Genomic DNA, 12,346 nt, shown 5'->3' on the forward strand with positions numbered 1-12,346 from the left:
TCTGTGTAAGGCGTCATAGAGTAACTGATGATCGGTTTTAAGACAATAATTTTGAATAATATGAGTACCCTGAAAAATACTGCAACTTACATAAACTTTAATTTATTTCCTGCTTAGAAAAACACATTACACACAAACACAATTATCATGTAGTCAAGGCCGAGGTAATTAGCATCTCAACACCGGCATAATCACTAACCAACTTGCTAATTACTTCACTCTGCTGTTGCCTAATCATAAAACATTATAGAATATGTCCTAAATAACATTTTAAAAATAAAGTAAAAACAATACAAACTGTAGATTATCTAACCCATTAATAGAAAGATAATTTATATAATGTTTATCAAAATAGTATAAAATACTGTGCGAAACAAGCACTTCCATCATCGTTATGTATTTCATTTAGTTAATGGTACATAAACTTTAATATTTTAACCTCAATACTGTCGGAATTTGGGGACGCATGAGAAAAATCAATAATTTCGCCAAAAACAAGTGGTCATAGCGACCACTACAATATCTTATAAGAATTCTATATGGGAAGGCAATAAGCTTTAGCATCGCGAAAGGACTTTGTACAGTTTCAAAGTATGTATCGCGTAAAAACATTTCAAGTTAGAAGTAGCCGGTGTAATGTACTCACCCATTTTGTTTCACCTGCCGTGCTCGCGCGAAGTCTGCTGATCAAATAAACTCTTCAACCAATGGATCTCCTTCTCATTATCACAGGAAACACTTAATATTTCACAAATTCACTGCTTTTAGTACTTATTTATTTTAAAAAACTGTATTTCAGCGCTAGAAATTAAATAATTTGCGAAGCGTTGCGCTCCCACTTACATAAACAGCAACCAGCTGTCAGTGATGCCGCGCGTGCGTTCCGAATCGCAACTTTGCCTGACAGTTTGTCGCGTTCGTTTCTCAATAGGTATGGTCGTGGCTTGGAAGTCACGCAGTGTAAATATCTGCGAATTCACGCCCTTGAATTAGTTTTTCTTATCACTAAGCAAATATAAGTATTTGTACACTTCAACAAAATGTAGAGTTAACAAAGCTGCAAAAATATTTTGTGCCTATAGAGGCCTATCTAGGGCCTGTAGCTATTGTAGCCTTAGTTTTCCACCGGGAATATGTATTTACTAAAAAAAAATGTTAATACTAAGCATTTTGATCTTAAACTTTGACCCAACACGATTTTTAATATTTTTCTGAATTAATTGATGATCAAATCAAACTATTTTTTACCTAGCTGCTACAGCTGTCTGTAGAAAAAATATGTTAATTAATTAAATTATGGCACGAGTGTACGAAAGTACCTACACTAAAATTTTGGTACAAAGGGGTGGGAGATCCCTTAAAATGTAGTGTAATCCATACGAACATTAAAAATAATCTTTACTGGCAACACAGATAACAAAAAGATTGAACCATAGAGTTGGTTAATAACTCTATGGATTGAATACACCCAAAATCATCAAATAACATTTTTTTACATTTAGGGAAATCCCCGCGAATAAAAAAAATAATTACTTAGTACATTTCGGACCTTTAAGATAAAGGGTTGGATATTTTTTTATACTGATGAGATTCTCGGTTTATCTTGGCCGTTTAGAAAGAAAATACAATTTGTTTTCTGGTAAACGACTATTTAGTTTAACTCCCAGTAGAACCAGTAAAATGGAGGATGGATTGGATACCGACCTATACTGACGGATTAACTAGGGAATAATGAAACAAAATCGAACAGCTTCATAAAATAAGTGCTTTATTGATTAAAATTAGTAGGTAATATAGGTACATAATTTAAATTGTAACGTGTTGTTAAACAAAATCTATTACAGGATTGTGGTTCTTTGACGATGTCCTCCTCGACATACTATTTACAAATTTTGGGAAAAAATAACGTTTTTAAATTTTTGAAACATATCGCTCATGCTGAATATATTCAATGATTCAATCAATGTCTTAGCAGAATGATAAAACCCTATTAAAATCACATTCTTTACACATACCAGCAACATTCTGTAGGCGAGTGTGAGATTACTATTATGCTTGCATCTAGAACTATACGAAATTTGAAAGGAAATTATCAAACAGGTGGTAATAATATACTTAATAACAATGCAAACACTAGTTCAGACTTAAAAGAAATTATAAAATAATTACACAAATAGTAAAACGATAGATCTAAACGTTAGATGGAATCTTCCATGATGTGCATCGAACGTATAATTTCGCACTGGTCTACACAACGGCTACGATTTGAAAATCGAAATCTAGCGGCAGCCCTGCGCGGCCGCACTTAGGGCGCTCTCAAATCAGCATTCATTTCAACGATTCTAGTAGGCACAATTACCCGTACAAGAATTATTAAAAATTTTAAAATGTTTTCAACAACAAGAATTTATAATCGAAACTATTTCATAGTACGAAAATAAAACCAGTTGGCGCTGTTATGCAGCGGACTAGACTAGGCTACTTCAGTTTCTAGCAACAACAATATTGAAGTTAATTAATTTACAGCTTAAACTAAGCAGATGTGAATATAAGTAGCTATTAACAAAAAAAACTTTAAATCGCAAGACAGCGCCACCTGGCGACAAGACTTATCTTTAGAGCCTTCATTTGAAAGCGCCCCAATTCCTATGCACAACAGCTTTAACTATACATATAGAGAATCATTACTTTGCGAACCGATTTTTATTTACATATACAACCGAAACTATTTAATAAATATTAGAACCTTAAACTCTCTGTACATGTCGTAAAACTTTTCAATAGACTCTGTATTCATATCGGTTACATTAATTTGAATGATCCATTACGGGCACTGAGTTACATTGAGTTTCGTTGTTATTGATCTCATACAAAAAACTAATGTCACTAACTATAATTTACAAGTGTTTCGTTGTCTCAAGTCCATTTGATATGAGAAAATTAAAAATGTTTCATGAGCACGGAAACTACGGTAATCAGCCCACTTATGCTAGAAATTCTGTAGGTATTTAGCTTTTATATGAGACCAATTCAGTCAGACAAACGTTGAGCACACCGATGAAGTCTTAAACTAAGTCTAGCGTAACAGATTCGAAGCTTTGGGCAGCGGGAGTGGTGCGACAATGGTGCTGCCAAGACCTCGTTCACAAATTACGAACCACATATTCAGCTATTCAGCATCGCATAAAGATTTATATTCTTTCCTTGGGCAATTATGAATAGAAACCCCCTTAATAATAAGTAAGTAGATTCAAAACTCAAAGGCAAGCCCACGAATGGCAGTCGTTGGAACAACTGAAATTTTCTTAAACTACTTGCCGAACAACGACTGATCTCCGCAATTACAAAATAATGTAATTATTGTCTAAGCTAGGAGTGCATACCCTCGGTACGACCCCGCGACGAAGTAAACGCCGGCCGAGCAAGCCCCTTACTTTGTCTTCGCGGCTCCCGCGCACCTGCCAGCACCACTCCGGCCCATAAGCTTGGGGTGACGCAATGTCCGACATAACACCCGACAAAGACACTGAACAGTTTGACCGATAAGTCCTGCCATCGTTTGGTCACTGAATCGAATCACAGCACTTCACTCTTTTATACCTATGTCATATTTTTATTAATGCAATGATAACCTGAAATCGAAACTTTTCGTTTCAATTCCTCGTGACATCATTTTACAGTAAAGGAAACAGTCGTAATCAATATAAGAGAGCGAGCGAGTCTCGATTCGGCGGCCTGATTAATAACAGGTTTTATATGGCCACTCGTCTATTATCTCTCATTGTGATTAAAACTAGACAATTTGACCAATAGGCGGCACACGAGTTATTGCAATTTCCAGAGATAACAGACCAATCGTCTCATTGGTCAAAAAGGTGACTCGTTGAAGCTGTTTGTCAACCACTGAGATTACCCCTTTACCAACAAGTCGCACGCATTTTCTTTAGTGTATTGGAAAGTAGTGACAGTTTAAAATGCGTGTGATCTGTTGCATAGCCCTTAAGCCACTTTCTTTAATCTAGCATTGGGTTTACTCTGTTTTCAACATCATTCAGTTAGTAGTTATCGACTACAAACAACCAAAAAGCAGGTACATCGATGTTATACACAGGGACACTATGCTATATTAAAGCAAGTCGCGTGAGTGGACTTACATAGTCTAGGAGAGCTTGCGAAAATAGAATGAATAAACACCGTTTATTACATACAGGGAGATGTCACCCAAACCCGAAAATACTCCGTTATTAAAAATATATTATTGCAATTCAATAAGTGCTATATAATAAGTAAATTCAACTACAACATAAATGACCTCCGCTATCGCGACCTTAACTAAAATTTTATTTCATCCGAGACATATCACTGTGAAGAAATACTCGGCAAAAACAACACACATTAACTTTAGAAAAAACGGCTAGCTTGGTAGAGTATCATTTCTGAACCACGCTGAAAGTTTAAGTGGTCCTGAAACAGTTTATCGATATCGATTAATAGACCATAGAAACCGAAACGAACATCATTGGCCATGTTTCCAAAAGATAATGTGGATCATTTTTCGCTACATTTGAGATTGGCGCGGTTTCGATACTAGCTAAATCGGTCGAAGTATCGATTTTGCCATTGCACAAAAATCGTACTTACATCGATTTAACATCGTGAGAAAGTAAACAATTAATTTGTTTGTGAATGCAAGGGAATACTTGTGACCGTGTTGTTCAGCTTATTAGCGCTTTGTGTATGTGTGTTTTATTTAGTATTTGTGGAGACAAGTTTTCGAGCATTCATCCTACAACATTTTCGAATTTTTCATGTGAGTCAGCATTTGCACATTCGATTTCTTTACTGTCAGTTTGCATACTATTGGGCAGTTTGTCATTTTAAATTTCTCATTGGTTTCAAATGGCAAATTACTGATTGAAATGAAAAATTCGCGTTTACATGACAAATGACAGACACAACAGGAGTCATTTAAAGTTATCAGTTTGTATCGTTTTCAAAGTTATTTACAAAGACACATAGTATTCAACTGCTAACCAAAAAGGGATTGAAAACCTTGTTTCAAATCTGAAATCGTAAAAATGTGCGCGGCCGTTTTTCTTTATTTTGCTGCCCGCTTTTTTTTAACTCTGCACCATTTTCGTATCCCCGTGTGCCTTATACAGGGTGGAATTTTGTAATGCCACCTGGAGGGAAAGTACCCTTAATACTGTAGATAGAAAAGGACAGTGCCAATCCATGTATGGAAGTTGGACCAAGTGCTGCCCAGAATGAAACCATAGTGCATTTTGTTCCTTAGGCCAATACTAATTTATAAACCGGAGCGCACTGAAATCTATCCCTGGAGTAAAGAGAAAAAAAGAGTTTTGTTTTGAATTATTTACATACAAAATATCATCGATGTATACCTACTATGCATAAGATTTAGCGATTATGGCATTAAATAACACTCGCTATGTTGAACTTAACCATACTGCATCCATACACCTTACTTATGTACGACTTCAACATTCTTTATAAGCGATCAAGCGCTGTTGCAGTAGTTTGGTTACTTGACAGAAATTAATTATTTCCAAAATGGAGCAAGAAGTTTTAGCTTACAATAACTTCAATAATCGATTGTAATACACCAATGAATTGATTTTTTGCAAGGATAGAGAACTAAAAATTCTTGCTTCATTTTGGAAATAATTAACTAGTTAACTTACCAAACAATTAAAACAGCGCTGGATCGTTTATAAAGAATGTCTAAATCGCACTAAAGTAACGTGTACGGATGCAGTATGGTTAAGTTCAACATAGCGAGTGTTATTTAATGCCAAAATCGCGAAATCTTATGCGTAGTACGTATACATCGATGATATTTTGTATGTAAGTAATTCGAAACAAAACTCTTTTTTTCTCTTAACTTCAGGGATAGATTTCAGTGCGCTTCGGTTTACACATTAGTATAGGCCTGAGGAAGAAAATGCACTATGGGTTGATTCTGGGCAGCACTTGGTCCAGACCCTGGCACTGTCCTTTTACTCAAAGAAAACATTCCTTTATTTTTGAAAAGAAAAAAAACTGCATTCAATTCACTGCGAAATTTTTTCGAAAATTTACCCCCATGCCATACACTTTTCTGTAAATAATTACAATAATTTAAGATTTCATGGTTTTCCATTCATTTGATTTATCAAGTTTGTTTGAGAGATTTCATCCTAATACTTAACCCTAACGATCGATTCAATAAAAATACAGGGTGTAATTTTTAACATATTTTAGTTGGTTCGATTCCCGGGTGTAGCAAGCAAATTTTTGGTAATCTTTGAATGCAGTTCTATTTCTTTTCAAAAATAAAGCAATGTTTTCTTTGAGTAAAAATGTCTATCTACAGTATTAAGAGTACTTTCCCTTCAGGTGGCATTACAAAATTCCACCCTGTATATTTCCTGCGGTGTCTGCCACCTGCCTGTCGTCACGCGCGTGTAGTGTTGTGTCGCGTGGCGAGCGTCGCGCGTCACTCGTCGTCGGTGTCGGGGTCGCTGGAGTATTCGTTGGGCAGCCGCGGCGGGAACGGCCCGCGAGTCTGTTGTCTGCAACAGACAAAACTTTGAGTTGACTTGTGCAATGTTTAATGTACAGTCACGGAATGAAAAGGTTCGTCAGTTTTCAAATTGATTCCTTCAACGAATCGCGAGCACATATTACCTTTTGAAATTATGTTACAGAATAATCTCGAGTTAGAGAAAATAATCTTTAACTGTTCGTCAGTAAAGTTCAAAATTATTCAGTTCAAAGTTGTTTGACGATTTAACTTGTCAAGAAGATTATTATGATTGATAAACTAAAAACTTCTTGTTGGTTCAACCTGCCATTATCTATTAAATAAAAAAAACGACATTTTGTAACATTGCACTGATGGGATAGAAAAATAAAAGAGCAAAACCTTATTCGTTAGCAAACGTCATATTTATTTAAATGTTAGCAGCACTGTTTCTTGCACGGTTATGTTGGCAGGTAGTACCTAGTGCAAGCGAAAACCGACACTAAGGTGACGAACCTTTTCATTCTGCGACTGTACAATAAACATAGCATGTGGTGATGTAGACGCGCTACAGCTGCCGCCGCTGGTACACACGCCACTCGCACTACACTAAAGCCCGGTCTGTGAGCACGTAGAATTTTGTCCAATGACCCCAAGCTACCCATCCCAATATAATTACGCGCGAGCGATTAGGATGGGTAGCTAGGGGTCATTGGACAAAATTCTACGTGCTCGCAGACCAGACTATAGACGCTAGGGGCTGTGTGCCGCACTCACGCGAGGCGGCGGTAGTGGTTGAGCCACTCCTCCAGCAGCTGGGCCTGCAGCAGCGGGCGCGCTACAGCTGCCGCCGCTGGTACACACGCCACTCGCACTACACTAGACGCTAGGGGCTGTGTGCCGCACTCACGCGAGGCGGCGGTAGTGGTTGAGCCACTCCTCCAGCAGCTGGGCCTGCAGCAGCGGGCGCGCTACAGCTGCCGCCGCTGGTACACACGCCACTCGCACTACACTAGACGCTAGGGGCTGTGTGCCGCACTCACGCGAGGCGGCGGTAGTGGTTGAGCCACTCCTCCAGCAGCTGGGCCTGCAGCAGCGGGCGCGCTACAGCTGCCGCCGCTGGTACACACGCCACTCGCACTACACTAGACGCTAGGGGCTGTGTGCCGCACTCACGCGAGGCGGCGGTAGTGGTTGAGCCACTCCTCCAGCAGCTGGGCCTGCAGCAGCGGGCGCGCTACAGCTGCCGCCGCTGGTACACACGCCACTCGCACTACACTAGACGCTAGGGGCTGTGTGCCGCACTCACGCGAGGCGGCGGTAGTGGTTGAGCCACTCCTCCAGCAGCTGGGCCTGCAGCAGCGGGCGCGCTACAGCTGCCGCCGCTGGTACACACGCCACTCGCACTACACTAGACGCTAGGGGCTGTGTGCCGCACTCACGCGAGGCGGCGGTAGTGGTTGAGCCACTCCTCCAGCAGCTGGGCCTGCAGCAGCGGGCGCGCTACAGCTGCCGCCGCTGGTACACACGCCACTCGCACTACACTAGACGCTAGGGGCTGTGTGCCGCACTCACGCGAGGCGGCGGTAGTGGTTGAGCCACTCCTCCAGCAGCTGGGCCTGCAGCAGCGGGCGCGCTACAGCTGCCGCCGCTGGTACACACGCCACTCGCACTACACTAGACGCTAGGGGCTGTGTGCCGCACTCACGCGAGGCGGCGGTAGTGGTTGAGCCACTCCTCCAGCAGCTGGGCCTGCAGCAGCGGGCGCGCTACAGCTGCCGCCGCTGGTACACACGCCACTCGCACTACACTAGACGCTAGGGGCTGTGTGCCGCACTCACGCGAGGCGGCGGTAGTGGTTGAGCCACTCCTCCAGCAGCTGGGCCTGCAGCAGCGGGCGCGCTACAGCTGCCGCCGCTGGTACACACGCCACTCGCACTACACTAGACGCTAGGGGCTGTGTGCCGCACTCACGCGAGGCGGCGGTAGTGGTTGAGCCACTCCTCCAGCAGCTGGGCCTGCAGCAGCGGGCGCGCTACAGCTGCCGCCGCTGGTACACACGCCACTCGCACTACACTAGACGCTAGGGGCTGTGTGCCGCACTCACGCGAGGCGGCGGTAGTGGTTGAGCCACTCCTCCAGCAGCTGGGCCTGCAGCAGCGGGCGCGCGTGCAGCTGTTGCCGCGCCGCCAGGACGCCGCCGCTGGTGACGCACGCCGACAGCCAACGCCGGACCACGCCTTCTTCGTCTGCCATCTGTATTAATTAATGGCACTTTAGAATCATGACCATGATCATGACCATAAGCAACTTCAATTGCGCCGATCGAGCTCTCACCTCATCGCAGGTGAGGAAGTGCACCGGCAGTAGCTTCCCCTCGGAGTCCGTCAGCGGCAGGAATGTCATCTCCTCGTTCTCTTCTTGTTGCTCTCTGCAAAAGAACATAGATGGTGGCGTGAACTGTCAGATGATTGACTTCTTCTCCTCTATGGCTATTGTGTTTCCACGTTTGCCTTGTGCCATTTTGAAAGGCAATCAAAAGTTTTTTTTTAATTTTGGGACATTAAACCGTCACACCATGGCACAGAGGCACCCGCTGAAAACCAGTGTCGAGACACGCTTACACGCACGTTTCGATTAATACTGAGCGGGGGCCTTTTAGGCACGAGACTGATGTATTGTCTAATGTAATGTTGTGTGTTTAATGTGTTTTTTTTTTGTGTCTTCTCTTCTATTTGTTCATTTTCATTTGTATTTTCGTGTCAAATAAAGGTTTTTCTATTATATTCTATTCAAACGCAAAATCGGACGTTACAAAAATGTTACTGACAATGGAAACCCAAAATAAAATCTGAAATAGATCATGCAAACCCTGAGAAATGAGAAAAAAAGGAACCAGAAGAAAGCTTGATTCTTCTGTTTCCTTTTTTGTAACCTTTCCTTGAAACAGTAGTGGCGTAATGGGGGGGGGGGTGGGGGCGGTCCGCCATCAGGGGGTGACACACGCGCAGATTAGTACTCACTGGCATATCTGCATGGCAAATCTGCGGTCTATGTCATGATACGGGGGGGTGGGGGGTGTGAATGTCTTTCAATCTTCGAATCGGTAGGTAACCCCAAAAATCCTGGGGGGTACCAGGGGGTGTCTTAGGAGTTATGACGGGGGGGAGGGGGGTGATCGCCCCGGGTGCCAACCCATGCTACGCCGCCACTGCCTTGAAACCCTTGCATCTCGAGGGTAAGACGTGTCGACTGGACTCACCGGCAGATGTATGTGTGCCGCTGCGAGTAGGGCTCGAGCGGCACGAGCGCGGAGAAGTGTCCGCGCGTGTAGCCCAGGCACAGCGGCGAGCGCGAGCAGAACTCCGGCTCCCACAGCAGCGGTAAGTAGATCCCTACAACATCAGGCCTGGTTCACTCACAATGCAACGCGAAGGAAACCAAACAGCCTTGTAATCCATCTACTAGTCTGTTAGGGTCTTACTAGACTTAAGATATAAATTAAAGGCGGACTGTATTTCATAGGTGTAATGATTAAATATATCGCTAGTTCGCGCCTACGTGGGAGGGCCGCGTCTGACACCGGTGGCGGTCGTGAGGCTGAGTGGGCGTCGGGCACGTACGGAGTGTGCCGGCGCCTCGCGCGGAGCCGATGATGGCCGATCGATCTCGATGAAGCCCGAGGACTCGAGAAGCGCCAACAAGTCTATACTTCTATACTAATACTAGCGGCCGCCCGCGACTTCGTACGCGTGGATCCCGTTTTACCCCCTTAGGGGTGGAGTTTCGTAAAATTCTTTCTTAACGGATGCCTACGTCATAACATCTACCTGCATGCCAAATTTCCAGCCCGATCCGTTCAGTAGTTTGGGCTGTGCGTTGATAGATCACTATGTCAGTCAATTAGTCAGTCACCTTTGAGTTATAAATATTTAGATGCAAAAGTAAACCACTGAACCGATTTTGATGAAATTTGGCATAGAGATAGTTTGAGTCCCGGGAAAGGACATAGAAGAGTTTTTATCCCGGTTTTTGAAACAGGGACGCCCGCGATTAAGTTTTTCTGTGACAGACAAAATTCCACGCGGACGAAACCGCGGCCGGGAAGCTAGTATTTTATATTTATTTTATTTTATTTATCAGGTACACCAAGTCACATACAGTGTGCCTTAGTGCGAGTTTGCATTGAACGTCAGTCGCTATAGAACGTTTCATCCACGAAGTCGCACCCCATCATTCTTCCTCTAATCTTTGTGTTATCGGTACTCGCTAGTGCACACGCACACTACAATAATGCCGCTCGGATTGCTCGGATCAAACTCCCCGCACCCCGCGCGACCGAGACCAAAAAATGGTGCGGCGCGTCTTCGTGGATGAAACGAACAATAAACCAAACAGCTTTGTAATATTTAATTCATTAAGTACACCAACAAAGTCACACAGTGTACTTAGAGCGAATTCGCATTGAAAATCGCAATATGGATGGTTCTACCGAGGCCTGCGCGCGCTACTGGCGGCCACGCAGCGTCGATATCTTCGAGGTGAAGCAACGCCGCAGGTGTAGCTTGTATTCGATCTTCATCTTCAGTCAAAGTTTTTATTCTCTTTATTTAAGGAGCTTTGTTAAGATGACAATGTCGCTCCATTAGATACAAACTTTAGGTACAATATATCTAGGTAATATTTTATGACAATGTATTTGTGACATTATCTAAAATTGGATATCTTAAAAGCTAGAAAAACACAAATAAAGGCTCTTGCCTACTTCGACATAGGAAAAGCCAGGACGAAAGTCAACGATATAACACAAATAAGTGACAATCGATCCAGTGTTCTGATAAAGCCTGGCGTAGAATCCCGTCCAATGACCCCAAGCTACCCATCCTTATCGCTCGCGTGTAATTATATTGCTATCGCGACTGTGCGACGGGTGCCCGCAGTGAGTGTGCGAGCGCGACAGCAACATAATTACGTGCGAGCGACAAGGATGGGCAGCTTGGGGTCATTGGACGGGATTCTACGTGCTCACGGACCAGGCTTTAGCAACATTAACCGCACTCACCCTGGAAGCGCGCGAAGCCGAGCGCCTCGCCGCGGAAGGAGTTGACGACGTTGACGCCGTACACGATGATCGGCCGCCGCATTATGTGCGCCAGCACAAACACGTGCAACTGGAAACGATAACAAATGACGATACTGGTAATGGAAACATAATTGGACATGGAAATACGACACGCAAAATTGAAACTGTAAATACAAATGTCATCATCATAATGGAGAAGATTCCAAGTTTTTTTTTAAAATAAAATTTGAAAATATAAGTAAAACCAATAATAATTGTGAAATAATCATGAAAAAATATCTCTACAAATACAGAAGTTACAAGGCCCCAAAGTTGCGCATAACAAATATTTCGCGCCATTTGATCGGTGACGTCACGGCACTCATTCGGGGTAGTACAAACAGTGAATCACCCCTGGTCCAGTGCTGTTGACAGATCAAATTTTAAAAAATCTAGTAGTTTTTAATTTTTCAGCCAAGGTCACTCAAGATTCTTTCTTAGTAAAATTATTTTGTAACTTTTTTTTGACATATCCTAGACCTGGCCATATACAAAAAGAAGAAGAAGACTTTGACATAGTAAGTGTCGATCGCGACAACGCGCCAGGGTTGTGGTTGAAATTAGAACGAGTGGCGTGAACTGGCGTGAATTCAACGCATCGCCTATGTTTGAGTTCCACGCGAAAAAGTGGATTTAAAAACAAACTTCACCGTCTTTTTAATTTTGGTCTATATTTTAATCCCTTTCAGTAAGATATA

The 12,346-nt window shown here is 42.8% G+C and overlaps 1 protein-coding gene across 5 annotated transcripts in view; it reads right to left on the reverse strand.

Annotated features, from left to right (window-relative positions):
- Positions 1–6,421: 6,421 nt before the first annotated feature.
- Positions 6,422–12,346, reverse strand: part of trbd (ubiquitin thioesterase trabid) — a 36,936-nt gene continuing 31,011 nt past the window's right edge. For 4 of the 5 annotated variants that reach the window (XM_028310079.1, XM_028310076.1, XM_028310077.1 and 1 more), the window contains exons 15-19: positions 11,589–11,697; positions 9,789–9,921; positions 8,864–8,957; positions 8,634–8,782; positions 6,422–6,575 (exon numbers count right to left, since the gene is read on the reverse strand). In XM_028310079.1, coding sequence (XP_028165880.1) covers positions 6,500–6,575; positions 8,634–8,782; positions 8,864–8,957; positions 9,789–9,921; positions 11,589–11,697 — 561 coding nt within the window. In that variant the 3' untranslated portion in view covers positions 6,422–6,499. Of the gene's footprint in view, positions 6,576–7,303; positions 8,783–8,863; positions 8,958–9,788; positions 9,922–11,588; positions 11,698–12,346 lie in introns of all 5 variants that reach the window. The other variant, XR_003656242.1, reaches the window with a different exon arrangement.

Source organism: Ostrinia furnacalis, unplaced genomic scaffold (assembly GCF_004193835.3).
Source record: "Ostrinia furnacalis isolate ACB-3 unplaced genomic scaffold, ASM419383v2 OfSCF2887, whole genome shotgun sequence".
Classification (NCBI taxonomy): domain Eukaryota; kingdom Metazoa; phylum Arthropoda; class Insecta; order Lepidoptera; family Crambidae; genus Ostrinia; species Ostrinia furnacalis.